At 49.6% G+C, this 24,237-nt stretch overlaps 1 protein-coding gene across 2 annotated transcripts in view; it reads left to right on the forward strand.

Annotated features, from left to right (window-relative positions):
- The window catches only part of LOC115463685 (alpha-1,4-N-acetylglucosaminyltransferase-like), a 105,452-nt gene that overhangs the window by 76,173 nt on the left and 5,042 nt on the right, over window positions 1-24,237 (forward strand). For both annotated transcript variants that reach the window (XM_030194406.1, XM_030194407.1), the window contains one exon: window positions 5,080-5,515. In XM_030194406.1, the coding sequence (XP_030050266.1) occupies window positions 5,111-5,515 (405 nt within the window). In that variant the 5' untranslated portion in view covers window positions 5,080-5,110. The remainder of the gene's footprint in view (window positions 1-5,079; window positions 5,516-24,237) is intronic.

Consider the following 24,237-nt stretch of genomic DNA (forward strand, 5'->3'; position numbering starts at 1 on the left):
AAGCAGTGAGACTGAGGTGGTGGAAGAGGTTGAAATCTACAAGAGGGTGAAAGTAGTAGCCCGACACCACCTCCGCGGCCAACCGGGTGAGGAGTATGGGAAAAAAGATAACCTCCATGGCATAGGGCCGCGACTGAATCAGAGTCTTCAGGGTAAAGCCAAGTTTCAGTTAGGGCAAGCAGATGGAGAGTACGAGAGATAAAGAGGTCATGGATGTAGGAAAGTATATTATCAAAAGATTAATAGAAATAAGGGACTGCCGATACCTGGTCCATCTGTAACAAGTCTAAAGCTGTTTCAGTTGGATAGCAGTGCCTTAAAAGGTGGAGGAAAAATATACATATTTTTTTTACTTATTTGACAGCTTTTTAATTTATTCGAAAGCTTCCCATATCTGGAAATAAAAATTGCATATCACTAAAACAGCTTAAAAAATTATTGTAGCTGGTAGCAAAAGCAGTTATAAACTCTATATTTTGTACTAAGTTTTCTACATTGTTCTATACAATACAGATGGCCAAATTTCAGTGAGGATATCCTGTTTCCTGATGGGTTCATCTTGTTGTTGTAATCTGCCTTGGGAAGCCTGGTGTTATAAAGATGATGGAATATATTGAAATTAAATGGAAGTAGAAGTAAACTCTCCTTTCATTGGGGCACATGGAATCACATCTTTATCGGTTTTGTACAAGTTTACCTTTTAGGTACACAAATAGATTATTCTGTTTTGAACATGTTTCAAGAGCAAGTGGTTTCATAAGTCAAAATAAATATAAATATTTTGTTTCGTGCAGATCTCTTTTATTTAAACACTAGTAAAAAAGGCCTGTTTCTCAAAGAAATGAAATGGGCTCTAGCAAGGTTTTCCTCGGAGTGTGTATGTTTGAGAGAGTGTGTGTGACAGTGACTGTGTGAGAGAGAGAGTGAATGTGCGAGTGTGTGTGTGTGACAGAGAGAGAGAGTGAGACTGGGTGTGACTGTGTCTGTGAGAGAGTGTGTGTGTGAGAATGAGTGTGTGCTAGGGTTCCCCCCTCCTTCTGAGTGCCAGGGTCGTCCCCTTCCCTCCCTCTGAGTTCCAGGGTTGTCCCCTCCCTCCCTCCCTCTGAGTTCCAGGGTCGCCCCCCTTCCCTCCCTCCCTCCCTCCGAGTTCCAGGGTCCTCCCTCTCTCCCTCCCTCTCAGTTCCAGGGTGGTCCCCTCCCTCCCTCCGAGTTCCAGGGTCCTCCCCCTCCCTCTGAGTTCTAGGGTCGTCTCCTCCCTCCCTTCCTCACTCTGAGTTCCAGGGTCCCCTCCCTCCCTCCGAGTTCTAGGGTCGTCCCCTCCCTCCCTACGAGTTCCAGGGTCATCCCCTCCCTCCCTCTGAGTGCCAGGGTCATCGTCCCCTCCCTCCCTCCGAGTTCCAGGGTCATCGTCCCCCTCCCTCCCTCCGAGTTTCAGGGTCATCCTCTCCCTCTGAGTTCCAGGGTCGTTCCCTCCCTCCGCGTTCCAGGGTCATTGTCCCCCTACCTCCGAATTCCAGGGTCGTCCCCTCCCTCCCTCTGGGTTCCAGGGTCCCCTCCCTCCCTCCAAGTTGCAGGGTCTTCCCCTCCCTCCCGCCCTCCAAGTTCCAGGGTCGTCGTCCCCTCTCTCCCTCCAAGTTCCAGGGTCGTCGTCCCCCTCCCTCCCTCCGAGTTCCAGGGTTGTCATCCTCCTCCCTCCCTCACTCCCTCCCTCACTCCCTCCCTCTGAGTTCCAGGGTCATCCCCTCCTCCCTCCCTCCGAGTTCCAGGGTCCTCCCCTCCCTCCCTCTGAGTTCCAGGGTCCTCCCCCCTTCCTCCCTCCCTCCGAGTTCCAGGGTCATCCTTCCCCTCCCTCTCTCCCTCCCTCCGAGTTCCAGGGTCCTCCCCTCCCTCCCTCTGAGTTCCAGGGTCCTCCCCCCTTCCTCCCTCCCTCTGAGTTCCAGGGTCATCCTTCCCCTCCCTCCCTCCGAGTTCCAGGGTCCTCCCTCTCTCCCTCCCTCTGAGTTCCAGGGTGGTCCCCTCCCTCCCTCCGAGTTCCAGGGTCGTCCCCCTCCCTCTGAGTTCTAGGGTCGTCTCCTCCCTCCCTCCCTCACTCTGAGTTCCAGGGTCATCCCCTCCCTCCCTCCCTCTGAGTTCCAGGGTCGCCCCCCCTTCCTTCCCTCCCTCCCTCCGAGTTCCAGGGTCCTCCCTCTCTCCCTCCGAGTTCCAGGGTGGTCCCCTCCCTCCCTCCGAGTTCCAGGGTCGTCCCCCTCCCTCTGAGTTTTAGGGTCGTCTCCTCCCTCCGTCCCTCACTCTGAGTTCCAGGGTCATCCCCTCCCTCCCTCCCTCTGAGTTCCAGGGTCCCCTCCCTCCCTCCAAGTTCCAGGGTCATCCCCTCCCTCCCTACAAGTTCCAGGGTCATCCCCTCCCTCCCTCCGAGTGCCAGGGTCATCGTCCTCCTCCCTCCCTCCGAGTTCCAGGGTCATCCTCTCCCTCTGAGTTCCAGGGTCGTCCCCTTCCTCCGAGTTCCAGGGTCATCGTCCCCCTCCCTCCGAATTCCAGGGTCGTCCCCTCCCTCCCTCTGGGTTCCAGGGTCCCCTCCCCTTCCGCCCTCCAAGTTCCAGGGTCGTCGTCCCCTCTCTCCTTCCAAGTTCCAGGGTCGTCGTCCCCCTCCCTCCCTCTGAGTTCCAGGGTTGTCGTCCTCCTCCCTCCCTCCCTCCCTCCGAGTTCCAGGGTCATCCCCCCTCCCTCCGAGTTCCAGGGTCCTCCCCTCTTCCTCCCTCCCTCCGAGTTCTAGGGTCATCCTTCCCCTCCCTCTCTCCCTCCCTCCGAGTTCCAGGGCCATGCCCTCCCTCCCTGTAAGTTCCAGGGTTGTCCCTTCCCCTCCCTCCAAGTTACAGGGCTGTCCCCTCCCTCCCTCTTACCACACTGCAAATAGAGGAAAATATTACCACACAGGAAATACAGAAAAATAAAGCAGCCAATGTTGTTGTCGTTCCAGCGATGTTCCTCTCCTGCGTGCTACACAGAAAATGAATGACCCCTTCTCCTGATGCTCCTCTCTTCTTCCCATACACTTCCCTCTGATAGGTCCCTCGACGTCGCGTACCGTTGCCTGGCAAGTACACAAAATGACCCCTTCTGCTGACGCTCCTCCCTTCTTCCCATACACTTCCCTCTGATAGGTCCCTCGACGTCGCGTACCATTGCCTTTCAACTGTGCAGGGTTGCCTTCACTCTCACTGTTCCGCCCTCGACGTCATCACGTTTTGACGCGAGGGCGGGGCAGAGAGAGATGTGACAGACTTACGAATGTTACGAACCCTTCACTGAAGCCACGGAGTCAGCTTCAGAACGTTGAAGGTGCGTTTTATTATAGTAGATAACTAAATGGGCTATAAGCCCCTAATGCAGTCTATTAGTTTTCTTATATTTTGTTCTTGTGATGACTTATATTGTGACAAAACTGAAAACTCTTATCTCTAACTGGTCGATAATAAAAGGAGCTCATTGTGAACTCTTTCCACCCTAAAAGGTTGTTTTGTGGCTATACATGAGGAATTGTGATATTGAATAAATAAGTGTATGTTTGTGTCCCCAGTCATGCATCCAAAGGCTTTTAAATATTTATATCACACATTATCCCAAGCAAAGTCAGATTCAATGTAGCTAAGTCAGTGGGTGGCGGTAAGGTCTCAGACCCAATTATTATTTTACCGCACGCCCATTTTTGGCCAAAAAAAGGCCTTTTTACAGACGCGCTGAAAAATGGATTTGCGTGCTTCTAAAACACGTGCCTACACTAGCGCAGGCCATTTTTCAGCAGCCTTTGTAAAAGGACCCCTTAGTGTTTAACTGTCAGAGGGGGTCTTTTACTAAGCAGTGGTAGGCCCAATGCGGGCTTACCGCTTGCTAAATCGGAAGTACTGCCGAGCTACTACAGCAGCCCGGTGGTAGTTCTCACCCCAGCACGTGCAATAGCACTGGTGTTTACCCAGAAGTATTAGGGCAATGCCGCCTGTTACCCAGTTACTGCTGGGTTAGCGCAGGAGCTCTTAATGCCACCTCAAAATGGGAGTTAGTAAGTGCTCCCCCCTGAAAATGGCCATGTGGCAAGTGCTTTACTTGCTCCACGGCTATTTCTTTAAAAACAAATTGCCATTTACCCACTGCGGTAAAAGGGGACCTCAGCGTGCGTCAAAAACACACGCTAATGCCAGCGCAGGCACCCTTTTGCCACATCTTAGTAGTAAAAGGACCCCAAAGTGCCTAAAACATAAGTGCCCACACTTCTGCTAGTTATAAAGCTGGTGTGACTGCATGCACCTAAGTTCGGCAGGAATGCATGAAACTTACAATATTCTGGAAGTTATGCACATAAGTGGGAGTCCCATTCTGTGTGCACTCTCTCTCAAATATGCACTAAGGGCCCCTTTTACTAAGCTGCAGTAAAAGGGGGGGGGGGGGCTGTGCTAGCATCAGGGCATGTTTTTTACGCTCACTGAGGCCCTCTTTTACCGCAGCAGGTAAAAGGCTGTCTTTTTTTTTTTTTTTTTTTTAAAGAAATGGCCATGCAGTAAGTGAATCACTTACTGCGTGGCCATTTCAGGGGGGTTCATTTACTGCCACCTCACCCGGCGGTAACTGGGCTGCACGCAGCACTGCACCAGTGCTACAAAAATAAAAAATAATTTTGTAGCACCGGAAATGGCGCATGCTGGGGATGGGAACTACCGCCGGGCTCCTGCGGTAGCCCCGCAGTAGTTATGGATTAGCGAGCAGTAAGCCTGTATTGGGCTTACTGTCGCTTAGTAAAAGGGGCCCTATGTAAGTTAAGTGGCATTTATAGAATAATATTTAAGCACCATACTCACAAATATGAGTACCTAGAATTGCTTTTTATTTGTATTTTGTGATGTTGTTTTTATGTCTTTTTGCTCTGCTCTTTTCCTTGCATTGCTGAATTGAAATAATATGTTATATTTATAAATGTTCATACCAGTTAATGGCAGCTTCTTTTCAAAGTGAAATATGAATATAGCAGCCTTTTAATGGGCATTTCAAAATTTCTAATATCAGGCCACTTTCTTTTTCTCTCACTAGGTCCTACAGCGCTTTACTCCAACAATCAGTCATGAAATTATGGATATTATGTCTACCTCTTTTCTTTTTGATATTTATTTGTTCTGCTGTCTACTGGATGAAAACGGAGTCTTTACGGACATTGCACAGATTCTTAAATAGGCAGTTCACAGCTGAAGACATTATTAAATCTAATACTGGAATCTTTTTCGCTGAGACCACAGAGAAACTGGAGCCCTCCCCTTTAGCAGTATGTGCAGTAGAATCAGCAGCTCGGACGTACCCCAACAGAAGTGTTTATTTCTTCATGAAAGGGCTGACCAAAGACTTGACTGTCACCGAGAATTCCTTCTACAAGGCCATTCCACTGCTGTCATCTATTGCAAATGTCCACATCCTTCCCTTAGACTTTGAAGACGTTTTTAAAGACACTCCTCTCTATCCTTGGTACCAAAAGGTAACTGTTTTATTTGTTGTTGTTTTTTTTAATAGAATACAACTTCCGTAATGGGATAACAAACTTCTAAAAGACAATACTTACATACCAAAAAGTTTGTTCAAAATTCCAACAGAGCCGTAATATTCGATATCTTATATAATAAAAATAATTAAATAACTGGAACCTCAAATTTCCTGATAGGGGAAATCTTAAAGCTTATCAGGCTTATTTTCGAAAGAGAAGGACACCCATCTTCCGACACAAATCGGGAGATGGGCGTCCTTCTCCCAGGGTCGCCCAAATCGGCATAATCGAAAGCCGATTTTAGGCGTCCTCAACTGCTTTCCGTCGCGGGGATGACCAAAGTTGATAGGGGCGTGTCGTCAGTGTACCAAAGGCGGGATGGGGCGTGGTTAAGAGATGGGCGCCCTCGGCCGATAATGGAAAAAAGAAGGACGTCCCTCACGAGCATTTTGCCGACTACTTGGTCCCTTTTTTTTCAAGACCAAGCCTCGAAAAGGTGTCCGAACTGACCAGATGACCACTGGAGGGAGTAGGGAATGACCTCCCCTTACTATCCCAGTGGTCACCAACCCCCTCCCACCCAAAAAAAAAATATATTAAAAAACATTTTTTGCCAGCCTCTATGCCAACCTCTAATGTCATACCCAGCTCCATCACAGCAGTATGCAGGTCCCTGGAGCAGTTTTTAGTGGGTGCAGTGCACTTCAGGCAGGCGGGCCCAGGCCCATACCCCCCCCCCCCCCCGCTACCTGTTACACTGTTGGTGGTAAATATGAGCCCTTCAAAACCAACCAGAAACCCACTGTACCCACATGTAGGTGCCCCCTTCATCCCTAAGGGCTATGATAGTGGTGTACAGTTGTGTGGAGTAGGTTTTGGGGGTAGGGGTGGGGTTGGGGGGCTCAGCACCCAAGGTAAGGGAGCTATGCACCTGGGAGCAATCTGTGAAGTCCACTGCAGTGCCCGCTAGGGTACCCGGTTGGTGTCCTGGCATGTGAGGGGGACCAGTGCACTATGAATGCCAGCTCCTCTCATGGCCAAATGCCTTGGATTTGGTCGTTTTTGAGATGGGCGTCCTCGGTTTCCATTATCGCTGAAAAACGGCAACGACCATCTCTAATGTCGACGATCTCAACATTTAGGTCGACCATCTCTAAGGTCGACCTAAATGTTGAGATTTGGGCGTCCCCGACCGTATTATCAAAATGAAAGATGGACGTCCATCTTGTTTCGAAAATACGGGTTGCCCCGCCCTTCACCGGAACGTCTTTAGAGGTGGACTCTCTTAGAGATGGTCGTCCCCGTTCGATTATGCCCCTCCACGTCACCCTCTATCACATTTAGGGGTCCTTTTATATCATTGGTTCCTACTAGGGGACAAAAACTGAACCAGTGTAAAACAAACTCCAAGCAATTGGGGAAAAACTACTGGTTCTAAAAAATCCCCACTAGACTCACATACAAAATAAGAAACCAAATAAATATGTCTCTGTGTGAAAAAGATCAAACAACTTCATGAATTAATAGGAAAAATGCTGAAAAAGGCATACCAGCTTCTACCGCTAGTGGAAACATGTGCACTTCTCTGACACCCAGCAGCGTTGCTGCTCTCAAGCTTTTCCAGCGTCACTGTCCACTGTCTTCTATTTCTCCGGAGCTTTCACTATGCTGGATACTGGATACTGCCCCACAGCTAAATTCCACAAGCTGTGATAAATTCCTGTTTTGTTTATTTTTTGTCCAAGAAATTGTATTGAATTAAAATGAATAATAATACAAAACATGAACAAGAACAAAAATACACTCAGGAAACAGGGAAGGTGACAGTAAAACGATGATGCCTCAACAAACAGGCAAACAGCAGGGCCACCTTTAACGAGCAGGAGATGTCTCCATGATGTGGCTGGCTCGAATCAGGCCGTTTCACTAACAGCAGTCCTTCTGATAACTGCTCTGGATAACAACCAGATAAAATCATATTTTTGTGGAGGCTTCTTATACCTTTTTTTCTAGGTAATAAGGGCCTACCAGTCTGGAACAGTAAGTTGCTGACTTCATATGTTTTGACTTGGAGAAGCAAAACAATATGCCATATGCTATGCAAGATATAGCAGGGTCACTGATCACGGTGTGTAGATATCATATTGTTTGTCCAGTCATTGTGTTGCCCCAATTACCAAGGGGAATTCTGCAGTCCTTGGGATATTTCTCAGCATGCTTGCTGACTGCAAGCAAATATGAGGCCTAACAAGCACCAGGCCCAAGCAGGGCCGCCGAGAGACCAAGCCAGGCCCGGCCCTGCCCCAAGGATCGCTGCCACCCGCCCCCATTGCTACTGCTGTTGCCTCCCTCTCCTGCTCCCAGGCTGCCGGCGCCGCAGTCCCCAGTCTCCAACTGCCTACCCTCAGCTCCCTCGACAGCCCCATTCTGTCTGCCACCGGGCCCCCTGCATTAAAAAAAAAAATCTCTAAATCAGCAGCGCAGCGCTTCGCATCCCTGTGAAAGCGGCAGATCGCCTCGGGCCTTCCTTCACTGTGCCCCGCCCTCGTGGAAATAGGAAGTTACATCAGACGCAGGCGGGATATAGTGAGGGAAAGCCCAAGGCGATCTGCCGCTTTCACACAGACGCGAGGCGCTGCCGAATTAGAGATTTTTTTTTTTAATGCAGGAGGCCCAGTGGCAGACAGAAGGGGGCTGTCGAGGGAGCTGAGGGTAGGCAGGTGGAGACTGGGGACTGCGGCCTGGGAGCAGGAGAGGGAGAGAGACCCCGATGCCGGCCCCCCCTTGCAGGCCCAGGCCCGGAGAATTTTGACCTCCCTGCCACCCCCTCTCGGTGGCCCTGGGCCCCAGCACTGAAAGATGGAAATAGCCAGAGTCTGTATTTCACAAAGTCAGGTTAGCTGAATAATTTCAGGCACCATTATTTCTATACAGCTTTGCTATATAGTGGCATGCAGTGCTCCATAGTGCCTTCTTTAGGACCTTTTTGCTCCCACATAACTTTAGGTGATCTATTGAGAATTATCACCATTGTGCCACTGATAATTTGCAGATAAGGCACTTATTGGCTTAGCAACTCCCACTATTCGGATAACTGCTTTTGAATACTGGGGCATCAGTACTTTATGTGTTTCTCCAGTTTAACTCCTTTATATCTCTCTCTCTGGAGCTAACGTCACCCCATCATTGGAGGGTGGTTGCATTCTCCTACCGTAACCTGTCTCATAACTGCAATACCAACTGTACCCCAAATCATAATTCTCTCATTGCTCTTAAAATATACCATTTCTGAAGTAAAGTGCTGTCTTTTAAACTGTTAATTTATAGCACCTTTTGAATGGTCAAAGGCCCTATTATGAAGCGTCATGAAAAAAGGCCCTGCGGTAGTGGCAGGGGCCATTTTTCCTGCAGCAGGTAAAAAAGCCCCCAGCACACATGGCCATGCACTAAGAGAACTCTTACCATATGGCCATGCAACGGGGAGCCCTTACCACCACCCACTGAGATGGCGATAAGGGCTTCCACGGTAACCCAGCGGTAACTGGGCAGCGCGCAGTGATGCCTGATTATCACCGGGTTACTGCTACACAAGCCATTTCCTGGGGTTTTCTTTTCCCCCCAGAAATGATGTGCGCACGGGGCGGGACTACTGCCGGCAGTTGCGTTGGGCTGGCGGCAGTCCCGAAAAAGCGAGCGGTAAGCCCGCATTGGACTTACTGCAACTATGTAAAAGAGCCCCTCAGTTTGCAAATTCTTGTGCTTCCCATGCGTAAATTTCCCTTTCCAGTGGATACATTGTGCAAATATTTAGTTTGAAGCAGTTCCAGTTAAGTTCGGAGAGAAAAGGTAAAATTATGTATAATCATACCTGATAATTTTCTTTCCATTAATCATAGCTGATCAATCCATAGACTGGTGGGTTGTGTCCATCTACCAGCAGGTGGAGATAGAGAGCAAACTTTTGCCTCCCTATATGTGGTCATGTGCTGCCGGAAACTCCTCAGTATGTCGATATCAAAGCTCCATCCGCAGGACTCAGCACTTAGAGAATTACACCCACGAAGGGACACTCTGCCCAGCTCACCACCGCCGAAACGGGGGAGGGGAATTAACCCAGCTCATCCCCACACAAGTGGGGGAGGGGAATCCGTCCAGCTCATCCCCGCGGAGCGGGGGAGGGACACCACACCCGCCGATGCGGGGGGATCTGGCTTATCCTGCAACCGCAACCGCGGGAGGAGCTGACTGACCCGAACACCGCCGAGGCGGGAGGGGTACAAAACTGCCCTACAGCCGCACGAAGCGGGAGGGAGTGCCGGCAGAATTATAAGTCTCAATCCAGCCCCGTAAAACGGAGGGGAGAGGAATGCAGCAGCTCACTGTAACACAAACTCGTCTTAACTCTTGAAGAATCCAAGTGAAAAAACTTGAACACGAAGTCTTTCTGAAGTAACTGAAGAGTAAACTTGAACCTGAAATGCAACCAGAATAAAACAATACAGATATCTGGGAGGGGCTATGGATTGATCAGCTATGATTAATGGAAAGAAAATTATCAGGTATGATTATACATAATTTTACCTTCCATATCATCAAGCTGATCAATCCATAGACTGGTGGGATGTACCGAAGCAGTACTCACCCAGGGCGGGACATTGACATCCCTGACCTCAACACTGAAGCTCCAAACCGGGCCTCCGCCCGAGCAGCCACAGTCAAGCGGTAATGCTTGGAGAATGTATGGGCCGAAGCCCAAGTTGCCGCCTTGCATATCTCTTCCAAGGAGACGGAACCGGCCTCTGCCATCGAGGCCGCCTGAGCTCTTGTGGAGTGAGCCTTCAGCTGGATAGGCGGCACCTTCCCTGCGGCCACATAAGCCGCTGCAATGGCTTCCTTGACCCATCTTGCCACTGTAGGCTTAGCAGCCTGCAGACCCCTACGAGGACCTGCAAACAGGACAAACAGATGATCCGATTTCCGGAAATCATTGGTCACTTCCAAGTATCTGATGATGACTCGTCTCACATCCAGATATTTAAGAGCAGAGTACTCCTCTGGGTAGTCCTCCCTACGAAAGGAAGGGAGACAGAGCTGCTGATTCACATGGAAGCGAGAAACAATCTTGGGCAGAAAGGAAGGCACTGTGCGAATAGTCACTCCTGCCTCAGTGAACTGCAGAAAAGGCTCTCGACATGAGAGCGCCTGGAGCTCGGAAACTCTTCTGGCTGAAGTGATAGCCACCAAAAGACTGCTTTCAACGTCAGGTCTTTCAGAGATGCCCTCGACAAGGGTTCAAACGGCGGCTTCTGCAATGCTCTTAGCACCAGGTTGAGATTCCACGCAGGCACCACTGAGTGCAGAGGAGGGCGCAGGTGATTAACTCCCTTGAGAAAGCGCACCACATCTGGCTGGGAAGCCAGGGAAGCACCCTTCAGGCGGCCCCTGAAGCAAGCCAGAGCCGCTACCTGGACCTTAAGGGAACTGAGCGACAGGCCTTTGTCCAGACCTTCTTGCAGGAACGCCAACACTGAAGAAATTGGAGCAGTGAAGGGAGAAAGTGAGCCTGCTTCACACCACGCTGCAAAGATACGCCAAACCCTGGCGTAAGCAGTAGAAGTAGAGCGTTTCCTCGCTCTCAGCATAGTGGCGATGACCGTGTCTGAGAAGCCCTTCTTCCTCAGACGCTGCCGCTCAATAGCCAGGCCGTAAGACCAAAGGGGGAGGGATCCTCCATCACCACGGGACCCTGATGTAACAGGCCCTGCTCCACTGGCAGCCGCAGAGGATCGTCGATTGAGAGCCTGATCAAGTCCGCATACCAGGGACGTCTGGGCCAATCCGGACCCACCAGGATTATCCTGCCGGGATGTCTTGCCACCCGGTCTAGGACCCTGCCCAACATGGGCCAGGGTGGGAACACATAGAGAAGCTCTTGTGTCGGCCATTGTTGGAGAAGAGCATCTACTCCCAGGGATCGAGGGTCCCGTCCTCTGCTGAAGAAGCGCGGCACTTGGCAATTGGCCGATGACGCCATCAGATCTAGGCTCGGCTGGCCCCAGCGCTTCGTGATGTCCAAGAACGCCTGAGCAGATAGCTGCCACTCTCCGGGCTCCAAGGTATGGCGACTGAGAAAGTCCGCCTTGACATTCATGACTCCGGCAATGTGGGCCGCTGACAGCTGTTCCAGGTTCGCTTCCGCCCACTGGCATAAACTCATAGCCTCCTTGGCTAGAGGGGCGCTCTTGGTACCTCCCTGGCGGTTGACATAGGCCACAGCCGTGGCATTGTCCGACAGTACCCGTACAGGCTTCAGCACCAGTACCGGGATGAACTCCAAAAGCGCCAACCGAATGGCTCTGAGTTCCAGGAGGTTGATAGACCACTTCGCCTCTGCAGGAGACCAGAGCCCCTGCGCCGTCCTTCCCAAGCAGTGGGCTCCCCAGCCCGACAATGAGGCGTCCGTCGTGACGACAATCCACTCTGGGGTCACCAGAGGCATTCCTGCAGACAACTTGTCTGTCTGCATCCACCAGCTCAGCGCCTTGCGCACTGCTGGATCCAAGGGAAGACGCACCGCATAATCCTCCGACATCGGAGTCCAGCGCTGCAGCAGAGAGTGTTGTAGTGGTCTCATATGAGCCCTGGCCCAGGGCACTACTTCCATCGTGGCCGTCATAGAGCCCAACAGCTGCACATAGTCCCAAGCCCGAAGAGGAGAGGCTACCAGGAACTGGTCCACCTGAGCCTGAAGCTTGACAATCCGATTGTCTGGCAGGAACACTCTGCCCACTTGGGTGTCGAATCGAACTCCCAAATACTCCAGGGACTGAGTCGGGCGCAGCTGGCTCTTCTCCCAGTTGATGATCCATCCCAGGGAGCTCAAAAGAGCAACTACCCGGTCCACAGCTTTGCCGCACTCTGCATAAGAGGGGGCTCGGATCAACCAGTCGTCCAGATAAGGATGGACTTGTACTCCTTCCTTTCGCAGGAAGGCCGCTATGACCACCATTACTTTGGAAAAGGTCCGCGGAGCAGTAGCCAACCCGAACGGGAGGGCTCTGAACTGGAAGTGTCGGCCCAGGACTGCAAAACGCAGAAAGCGTTGATGAGGAGGCCAGATGGGAATATGCAGGTACGCTTCCTTGATGTCCAAGGAAGCCAGGTACTCCCCTGCCTTCACTGCCGCTATAACAGAGCGGAGAGTCTCCATGCGAAAGTGCCGCACTTTCAAGGCCCGATTGACCCCTTTGAGGTCGAGGATAGGCCGGACAGAACCTCCTTTCTTTGGTACCACAAAGTAAATGGAGTAACGCCCCTTGCCAAGCTGACTTTCTGGCACCGGAACGACCGCACCCAGGCGGATCAGATTGTTCAAAGTCTGCTGCACTGCCACAGCTTTGACCGGAGACTTGCAGGGAGAGAGTACAAACCCGTCTCTTAAGGGTCGGCAGAACTCTAGCTTGTAGCCGTCTCTGATGACTTCCAGCACCCAAGCGTCTGAAGTTATTGTGGTCCACTCGCCCAGAAACGAGGACAGCCGTCCTCCAATCTGCACTGGGGCGTGGACCAAGACCCCGTCATTGGGTACGAGACCCTGGGGGAGGACCGGAGGGAGCACCTCCGGGACGGCGGTCTCTGCGAAAGGAACGCTGCTTGGGGGAGAAATGCCTCTTAAAGGAAGAGGGGGCAGAAGAACCCGACCTGCCCGGGCGGTACCGACGGGCTTCCTGAAACCGTCCTCTGGAGGTACCGGGACGAGCACTAGCCCGAGCCCTGACCTCTGGTAACTTCTTGCCCTTAGACGTGCCGAGATCGGTCACGATTTTGTCCAGCTCGACCCCAAAGAGCAGCTTGCCTTTAAAAGGCAACCTAGCCAGGCGGGATTTAGAGGCGTGGTCAGCAGACCAATGTTTCAGCCAAAGCCACCGCCGCGCAGAGACTGTCTGAGCCATGCCTTTAGCTGATGCTCTCAAGACATCATACAGCAAGTCTGCCAAATAGGCTAAGCCCGATTCCAGGGCTGGCCAATCATCCCTCAAGGAATGATCCGAGGGGGAAGCCCGCTGCACCATAGTCAGGCACGCCCTGGCCACATAGGAGCCGCAAACCGAGGCCTGCAAACTTAAAGCAGCCGCCTCAAAGGACGACCTTAAGGCCGCCTCCAATCTCCTGTCTTGGGCGTCCTTTAGGGCCGTGCCACCTTCCACCGGCAATGCCGTTTTCTTAGTCACCGCAGTGATTAAAGAATCCACGGTAGGCCACAGATAGGCCTCACGTTCACTCACAGCCAAAGGATAGAGGCGGGACATAGCCCTAGCCACTTTAAGGCTCGCTTCTGGGACATCCCATTGAGCCGAAATTAAGGTGTGCATGGCATCATGCACGTGGAAGGTTCTAGGCGGGCGCTTCGTCCCCAGCATAATGGCAGAGCCAACAGGGGCTGAGGGAGAGACGTCCTCCGGAGAGGAAATCTTCAAAGTGTCCATGGCCTGTAACAACAGGTTGGGCAAATCCTCTGGGCGAAAAAGCCGCGCTGCAGAGGGGTCATCCGCTCCATCCGAGCGGGGATCCGTCTCCTCCAAGGAATCCGCAAAGGACCGTTGGGAGACCTCAGACACGCTGCCCTCATCTACATCGGAGGAGACAAATTCCTCCAAGGCCTGGGAATCAACCCGAGGGCGTTTACCTCTGGGAACCTCAACCTCTTTACCAGACGAGGGAGCGGGGGCAGCGTTGTGCATGAGGAAGGCCTGATGCAGCAGCAAAACAAACTCGGGGGAGAAACCCCCCAGACTGTGCACTTCCGCAGCCTGGGCAACAGCCCTAGGCGCACTCTCAACCGGCGCTCGCAACAGCGGGGGAGAGGCCTGCTGCGCATCCAAAATGGCGTCCGGCGCGAAACTCCGCGAAGGAGCCGCGCGGGAAGAACGGCTCTTAACTTTAGCCGCTTCTGTGCCGTCGCCCAAATTAAGGGCGTTCATGGCATTAATGTCTCCAACCTCAAGGGCGGCCCAAGAAGAAGCCGTCCGAGCCGCGTGGCCGGCCAAAATGGCGGAGGCGAGGAGCGGGGGATGGGCGTTTATGGCGGGAAAAACCGCCACGCCGGAGGAAGGACCGGGACATTCATCGGTCACGAAACTGCCACCCAACAAGGGCGAATCAGGCTTTAAGACCCCCGCATCCCCTCTAGAAGCGCTCAAGCGACCCGGGGAGCGACCCTTTGCGCCCTCGCCCTCCGACGCCATGTGCCACGAGGAGAAGAATCGGGGAACCCCCGCCCGCTATAAAAAGGTAAAATTACCTGCTGTCCGCTCCGAGTTGTAACGACCTGGTGTCCCAGTGAGTAGCTGCAATAGACGCTTAAATAAACGTCGAAATAAACGCCTTTAAAGACGTTTAAAATTTTTTTTTTTTTTTTTTTTTTTAACGGAGCCAGCGGGAGGGGGGAGAAAAGGAGGGACCTGGCACCACCAGGTTTGCACTTGCTCAAAAGAGCCCTCAACCCCAGGCACTCAACAAAACCTAAAAATTAGGCTTGGAGGCCTAGCCAGAGCTGCTGCTGTGTGTGACCACCACCTGCTGAGATAGAGAACATACTGAGGAGTTTCCGGCAGCACATGACCACATATAGGGAGGCAAAAGTTTGCTCTCTATCTCCACCTGCTGGTAGATGGACACAACCCACCAGTCTATGGATTGATCAGCTTGATGATATGGAAATATGGTTTATGATTTACTAAAATTTACTATACTGCTAGACCTTCTCAGATCACAGCAGTTTACAAGATACAAAATACAGTAAAAATACCAATATAAAAATCAGAAAGGAATATCATTCATAACAAGAAACAATTCCTACCCAAATGTATCAAGAGTATTCACGCTCTAAGGATAATAGTAATCCTAAATAACGCAGTGTTTGTAGCTACACCCAGAGACACAAACATCCTAATACATCTCAAGGGTTGAAAGGTAATCTACAATAATGACATAAAACCATGAATTTCTTAAGTGAGCCCTGTTGATAGATTTATACAACTCTTATCCTAGGTATTGCTGAAGATAGTTCAGTTGGCTAAGTTGATATCATGAGGGCAATTTTATAACAGGTCACCAACCAGCTCATTTTCGAAAGTGATCGCCGGCCATCTTCCGACATAAATTGGGAGATGGCCGGCGATCTCGGAAAAGCGGCGAAATCGGTATAATCGAAAGCTGCTTTTTTGACAGCATCGCCGCTTTCCCGTCGCCTCGCCGGCGAAAGTTCAAAGGGGCGTGTCACCAGTGAAGCGAAGGCGGGACATGGCCGGGCATGGGCGAGGCTACCAGATGGCCGGCTTTCACGGATAATGGAAAAAAAAATGGCGTTAAGCAGTATTTCGCCGACTTTACTTGGTCCTTTTATTTTCACAACCAAGCCTCAAAAAGGTGCCCCAACTGACCAGATGACCACTGGAGGGAATGGGGGATGACCTCCCCGTAGTTCCCCAGTGGTCACCAACCCCCTCCCACACGAAAAAAATAAAAATAAAGCACTTTTTTGCCAGCCTGTATGCCAGCCTCAAATGTCATACCCAGATCCCTGACAGCAGTATGCAAGGCCCTGGAGCAGTTTTTAATGGGTGCAGTGCACTTCAGGCAGGCAGACCCAGGTCCATCCCCCCCCTACCTGTTACACTTGTGGTGCTAAGTGTTGAGCCCTCCAACCCCCCCCCCCCCCAACACCCACTGTATCCACATGTAAGTGCCCCCCTTCACCCATAAGGGCTATGGTAATGGAGTAGAGGTGTGGGGAGTGGGTTTGGGGGGGGGGGATTTGGGGGGCTCACCACCCACGGAAAGGGAGCTATGCACCTGGGAGCTTTTTTTGTATTTTTTAAACATTTTTAAAAGTGCCCCCTAGGGTGCCCTGGCATGTGAGGGGGACCAGTGCATTACAAATGCTGGCTCCTCCCACAACCAAATGCCTTGGATTTCGCCGGGTTTGAGGTCGCCGGCATTTTTTTCCATTATCGCTGAAAAACAAAACCGGCCATCTCAAACCCGGTGAACTCCGGCCATCTTTTTCGATAATACGGTTCCGGCCAGCTGTTGCGCCACCGCCAAAATAGGCGTTCAATTATGCCCCTCCAAGACTGCAAGGTTGGGATAGTTGACAATTTTGATGATAATAGCAATGAAATGAAGGAAACCAGGAATGGTGAAATGGTGAATAGTGGCTGTTAATAACTGGGTATGCCTGTTGCAACAAGGCTTCCAGGATATGATCGCCACATAATACAGAAGATAAGTACAAAAATTCTATTGACGTTATCATTGAAAACACAAATGTATATGTTACACTCTGTTACACTCCTCCAAGTGTACACCCTGCTTGCGCAGAGTATGGGCATTCGAGGATGTGGCGGCCATCTTGGATTTGGGTATCTCCAGGATAGGGCAGCCATCTTGGAGATGGGCATCTTAGGTTGTGGCAACCATCTTGGGCAGCTTCAGGAAGGAAGCCCATATTTGGGCGTAGAGCATCTCCTCTGATGGGGGCAGCCATCTTGGAACAGCTGCACATGTTTGAGCCTAATTTCTACACTATTTAAAGCCCTGCCACCAGTCCTTCCATGCTTCGGCTTCTATTGCTGTAGAGGTCGCGGTCCTCGTCTGTGTTCTACTGCCGGTTAGCTTATGATCCTGTGTTCCTGTGTTTTGACCCTTGGATTGTTTTCTGACTACTCTGCTGTATTGCTGCCTGCCCAGACTTTGGACTGACTCCTGACTACTCTGCTGTGTTGCTGCCTCCCTGGTTCCTGGACTGTGTCAGCTTTCCTGCCTCTGTGGTTGGTGACCGTTCACCCCACTAGTTCCGGAAGTCCTGGTGGCCGCCTGCACCTGGGGGCTCAACTCCCGGGGAACGGCGGTCGCTTCCCAGGTGAAGCTAGGGGTTGTCTGGCTGCCTGACTGAGCGCGGTGCTGCTCCATCTTCGCCGTGCTCAGCCGGGGCACAAGGGCTCACTTTCCCAGATGTGACAGTATATAATGGAACTGTTGGTATGCGATGATAGAAACTCTTGGTTGTTTTGGTATCCCAACAAAGGGCACTATTTATTTTTCTGAGCACACAAATTTAAACACTTTAAATGTATAAGAATTGGGAAAATCAACAAATATTTTTGTACTGATATGAATAATAAAAAGAAAAAGTTTGAAGTTTTATAAAGTTAACTATAATTAATGCAGAACCCTAGCCGAAAGAAAAAAAGGCTAAGTAGGTGCCTATTTTGAGGCTTTTTTTTTTTTATAAGGGCAACTTTATAATCTAGGCCCCCACATTTCCATGCCCCTTGCACATACAAATGTCTAGAATACTAGCACCTATTCGTGTAAATGTACCCTCACCTGAGAAACTGCCAGCAATGCACTTAAGGTCTAATCTGCAAATACCCACTTAACTTACATAAGCCTAGATTCTATAAATGGTGCCTAAAAAATTGGCACTGAACAAAACAGTGTTTAGCGCTATTTTATAAACCGCACTTACAGTTAGGCGTAGTTTACAGAATAGCTCTGGGAACATTGACTACTTTTAGGCATGGCCAATTACACCAATGAAAACCTGGTGTAAACCCCCAGGCTTAAATTAGGTGCGGATCCCACAAATTCTATAACAACGCAGATAAAATTTAGGAATGCATCTGACCCACCCATGCCCCTCCCATGGCCATGCTCCTTTTCAGATTCACACACTGGAATTTATACGAATCTCTTTATAGAATATGCCTAAAAAGATATGCGCGTAAATTCCAATTAGTGCTGATAATTGCTTGTTATTCCTCACATTGCGCGCAACTTCTTCAGTCATTGTCCTTTATTCCTAATATTTCATCTTATTTCCTTCCTCAGTTAAGTACATCAGTTTGGTCAACTTTCCAGATACAAACTCTTTTCTCTTTGGGCAAAATTCTGACCTGTGTAAAGCCAACCTTTTGTTTAAGTGATCCTATTCCTTCATCATGGCTAAAGATCCCTAAACTGGCCTTCTTCCTACTCTTTTATCAACAATCAATCTCAGCCTCTCTTCAAGCCAGTTCCTGGATATCTGGAAACTGGTTATTGTTCATCCTATCCTGAAAAAAAATAATCTTGACACCTCAGTCCCCAGTAATTACTTCCCAGTCTCTAATCTCACATTCATGTCCAAAGTTCTTGAGAAAGTAGTCTTTGATCGACTTCCTTTTCTGATAATGTTATAGCACTGAATCCTCGCCAATCAAGGTTTAAAACACATTTCAGCACTGAAACAATCAAGACAGCACTCCTAAGCAATATACACTCTTTTCCTGATTAATACAGAATTGTTCTGCCTGTCTCTCTCAATTTTTCCGAAGCTTTTGACCTTGTAGATCACTCCCTTTTCCTTTCTCATCTTGCTTCTCTGGGTATTGCTGGCGAAGCTTTCTTTTGGTTCACCTCTTTCCTGTCTCACTTTTCTTCTACAGTTTTTACCGCTTCTTCCTTTTCCAGCATTAAGCAACTTTCCTGTGGTGTCCCCCAGGGTTCCATTATTTTCCCTTTATTATTCAATTTATTTCTGAGCCCTCTTGCGGCCCTCATCCACTCATTAGGGATCTCAGCATATTTTTACGCTGATGATATTCTTCTTCTTTACCTGACCTACCCTTCTTACCCTTCCCGCACTTCTGTGACCGCATTACAGACATGTTTAGACTCTATTGCAAAAAGGTTAGTAGATCATCAACTACTGCTTAATGTGGATAAGATGATCGCCTGCTGGTTCACTGGTGCTCTGTCTCCTCCTACATTTCCTATCTCCCTATTAGGGACCCAGGTCACTCCGGTCACAAGTTTTTGATACCTTGGGATCGTCTTAGACTCTACTTTATCCTTTCAGCCACAAATCACTCAATTATCCAAGACTTCTTTTTTCTGTTCTGTCAGCTATGTGCAGTTCACCATTTTTTCAAAGACAATACTTTTCACGAATTGATTCTTTCTCATTTCACATTTCGGCTCGATTACTGCAATATTGTTTATGCTGGTTTACCATCATCCTTGAAAAAACTTCAAACTCTTCAGAACACCATTATTCATCTCCTACATCACGCTCACTGCAACGATCACTCCACTCCACTGTTCAAACATCACCATTTGTTACCCATAGAATACTGTAAAATTTACAGAGTAGCTCTTCTAACCTTTAAGGTCCTTTGGATGGGCCTACCAGACTATCTTGTTTGCTTTAAGATCCCTTACTCGTCTGCATGGATGCTCCGATCTGTTGATGACCACAGGCTTGTCTTCCCTGGCCCTAAGCTCGCCCACTATGAATCTACTAAGCGTTGTGCCTTTTTCTTTATGTTTCCCCACACACTTGGAACAATCTTCCCCACCCCCTCCGTACAGAATCCTGCCTTAAGATTTTTAAAGCTTAGCTAAAAGCATGGTTGTTTAGACAGGTGTTTGAAGTGTCTGATTAAGTAGATTTTCACCAACTGGATGTCCTCTACCTTTTCTTTCTCTGCTATCACTCTCTGATTTTCTTCTGTGTGTTTCTTCCTCCCTTTTTTTGTGAGAGTGTTTATCTTTCCTATTATTAATGGCATTCCTTTCCTACTGCTTATTGTAATAGACTGTACACCGCTTAGTTCTACCATGGCAGCTTGAGTGCCAGGGGCGTAGCCAGACACCCAGTTTTGGGTGGGCCTGGGCCCAAGATGGGTGGGCAGAACTCCACCTTGTCACCATAGGCGTCCCATATAAGAGGCATGGGGAGGCTAAGAGGCGTATTTTCAGAGTACTTAGACTTACAAAGTTCCATAGGTTACTGTGGAACTTTGTAAGTCTAAGTGCTTTGAAAATATGTCCCTAAGCCTCCCCAGCCCAGCTGTGACCTTCGTGGCGGCCCCGCCTGCCTCCCTCTCCAAATTTAGCCAGAGACTCCCGACGACGAAATCTTCTGCTGCCGCCGCTTCTATTGAGCAGTGCAGTGGCAGCCAAGAATGACACCTACCCTCATCCGCTGCCGCCGCCGCTTCTCTCAGAGCCAGCATAAGCATAATAAGAAGAAAAAGAAGCGCGGGGCCGCAGCAGCGTTCGGACATGCGCTGTCGGCTCTGCCGGTCTCTGCCCCGTGACGTCAATTTCCCGTTCCGGGGGCAGAGGCCCGGCAGAGCCTACAGCGCATGTCTGAACGCTGCTGCGGCCCCGCGCTTCTTTTTCTTCTTCTGTCAGCGCTGCTGTAAAGAGGCCCGGCCCAGAAGGAGAGAAGAGAACGTGTGGAAACGGTAGAAGGAGAGAGAAGGAGAGCAGGGGAGAGCCAGGGGACATGAACAAGAGCAGTGGATAGCCAGAGAGCGATAGGGAAAGAAAGAAAGAGGGGACATGGAAAAGAGCAGGGGAGAGCCAGGGACATGGAAAAGAGCAGGGGAGAGCCAGAGAGAGATGGGGAGAGAAAAAGGTGACATGGAAGAGAGCAGGGGAAAGCCAGGGACATGGAAAAGAGCAGGGGAGAAAGGGGGGCCATGGAAAAGAGCAGGGGAGAGCCAGGGGCATGGAAAAGAGCAGGGGAGAGCCAGAGAGAAGATGCTGGATGGAAGAGGGGTACACAGAGAGAGAGAGAGAGAGAGAGAGATGAGTGGAAAGATGGGGACAGAAAGAGGGGACATGGGCAGGAGAGAGAGAGAGAAGCTGCTGGGGAGAAACTGGGGGAGACCCTAGCTGTCAGACTGAAAAATGCTGGCTGGATGAAAGGAGGGAGAAAGAGGAAAAATGCTGAAAGGAGGGAAGAAACTGGTAGGGAGGGAAAGAGGAAAGACACTGGAAGGATGGGGTGAGAGAGGAAGACAATGGACGGAAGGATTGGGAGAGGATAATGGGTGGAAGGATGGAGAGAGAAAGAGGGATGACACTGGATGGAATGGTAGGAGAGAAAGAGGGAAGATGCTGGACATGGATGGAGGGGAGGGAAGTATATGCACATGGATGGAGGGGAGAGAGGAGAAATGCTGGATATGGATGGAGGGTAAACTGTTGAATTTAAGAGCTGGATCGTGATACTGAAGGATAGGGACAGGGCTACAGATGGTAGACAGGACGCATAAGGACACAGGAGGATGGTGGACCTGGTGAGAGAAAAAATATCAGATGGAAAGAAGACACTGCATAAAACAGAAGACACTGGGACCAAACCTACTAGAAAAACTAAATGATCAGACAACAAAGGTAGAAAAAAGTATTTTATTCAGAATTTATTAACTGGAATATGTCAGCTTTTGGAAATGTGCATCTGTGATGTTTTGCATGTAAATTTCAATTTTTCTAGTATTGCTGCATGCTGAGTCTGACTTCTTGAGGTAACTTTCCAGTTCAGTATTTTGCCTTCATATCTGTTGTGTCATGTGTTTTTCATGTGTGATCAAGGTGCAGTATTCTGCTAGCGTGTAGTATTTTCAGCTCTTTTTGGGGTTTTTTTTTGTTTCACTAGGTTGTGCACTGAAGCTTAGCTGAAATTGGGTGGCGGAGCAGGTGGGGGGGAAGAGGGGTTGGTGGTTGGAAGGCTAGGATAGGGGAGGGCAGACTTATACAGTCTGTACCAGAGCCGATGATGGGAGGCGGGACTGGTGGTTGGGAGGCGGGAAATACTGCTGGGCAGACTTATACAGTCTGTGCCCTGAAAAGGACAGGTACAAATTCAAGGTAAGGTATACACATATGAGTTTGTCTTGGGCAGACTGGATGGACCATGCAGGTCTTTTTCTGCCGTCATCTACTATGTTACTATGTTTAGAGCCTGGTGTAATTACAGTGCTGCCTTTCCACGCATAAGGTTTAGCTCGTCCTGTCCTTGGAATTAGTACTGTTATGGTTTGGTAAGGCTACATGAGTGTGTTTTTGCACAAGTTTGTGTATAGTGTTTTGCAGTGGAGAGATTGTGTATTGGGCTTACTGAAGTGGCACCAAATCATCAGAAAGGGTTTTAGAGCCTAAATCATGACACACTACCTCTTGAAGGATCTACATATAGTCGTTCATAAAAGGAGCTCATTGTGAACGGTGTTTTGTGGCTCTACATGAGAATTGTGATATTATGATCCCTTGTTTCATATTGTTGATGGTCTGCATTTTCCGTATGGGTGGTATCTTGGTTTATTAGGGTCTGCCCAGTGTTATGGTACAGTAAGGTTCTGAGTGTGTTTTTGCACAAATTTGTGCATAGTGTTTTGCAGTTGAGCAATTGTGGTTAGTACATGCTTTGAGCAACCACTTTATTCTTTGACATATGATTCATATTTAATATCTAAATTTAATAAAAGGTATTAATTGTGACTTATTTTTACTTATTTTTTTTCTGAGTTGTCAGAAAATTATGGATGTAAGCCCCGCCCCTGACCCCACCCCCTAACCCCACCCCCTTTAGCCTCCCCAAACAGTTGGGCCACCGACCGCCTATGCTTGTCACACAAGTGATATGGTCTCACCCTCTCTCACCTGCATGCCATATGGTCTCTCAAACATCCCCCTCCCCCGCATACCTTTGAAATAGCAGATTTTCACTGGCAGCAAGCAGCAACTAATACACACTGTTCATGTTGGCCCCACAGCCTTCCCTCTGATACAACTTCCAGTTTCTGCATAGACGGGAATACATCAGAGGGAAGGCTGTGGGGCCGGTGCGAGCAGTATGTATCAGTTGCTACTCGCTGCAGGCAAAGATCTGCTATTTACAAGGTATGCAGGAGGGACAGTTGTTGGCAGTTTTAAGCTGCTGGGGCTTGAGGATCCCTGCCAGTCACATCATAGGTGTGCTGCTACTGGGTGGGCCTGAGCCCAAAATGGGTGGGCCTGGGCCCGTCCAGGCCCACCCTTGGCTACGCCACTGGAGTGGTCTAGAAAGTTCGAATAACTCATAACCATAACCATATAGCTATTCTTATGTTCTTACCTCCCAGAGGGTATCTCCAAGGTTTTGCTGGCTTCCAGGAAAAATTCCACTGTTATTCTTTCAAATGGAGGAGGTTTGCTGTCTGGTATGAGGGCAAAGCCCTAGACCCATTTTCTTGAATACTTTCTACACCTCTCTTAGTCTGGTCTTAAGACCAACTCTGTAAGAGTTCACCTCAGTGCGATTAGTGCTTGCCATTTCCATGTAGAGGGTAAGCCCATCTCTGGAAAGCTGCTAGTTGTTTGGTTCATGCAAGGTTTGCTTTTGACAAAGCTTCAGGCCCTAATAGTGGATCCACCTTATACTAAATTTCATCACAACAGAATAGTTCTCCACACACACCCTAAGTTCCTTCCTAAGGTAGTGTCGGAGTTCCATCTAAATCAGTTAATCATCCTTCTAGCATTTTTTTCCCAAACCTCATGCCCACCCTGGCAAAAGCACACGGCATACCTTGCACTGCAAGTGAGCATTGGCCTATTGCCTGGAGCAGAGTAGGTCCTATAGACAGTTATTTCTTTTGATCCCAACAGGATGGGGGTTGCCATCAAGAAATGCGCAATCTCTAATTGGCTAGCAGATTGCATATCTTTTACTTATGCCCAAGCTGAGCTGACTCTGGAGGGTCATGTCAAGGCTCACAATGTTAGAGCCATGACAGCTTTGGTAACTCACTTCAGATCAGCCTCTGTTGAAGAGATTTACAAGACTGCAACGTGGTTTTCAGTCTACACATTCACATCCCACTATTGCCTTGAGCAAG

This window comes from Microcaecilia unicolor, chromosome 2, assembly GCF_901765095.1.
Source record: "Microcaecilia unicolor chromosome 2, aMicUni1.1, whole genome shotgun sequence".
Lineage (NCBI taxonomy): Eukaryota > Metazoa > Chordata > Amphibia > Gymnophiona > Siphonopidae > Microcaecilia > Microcaecilia unicolor.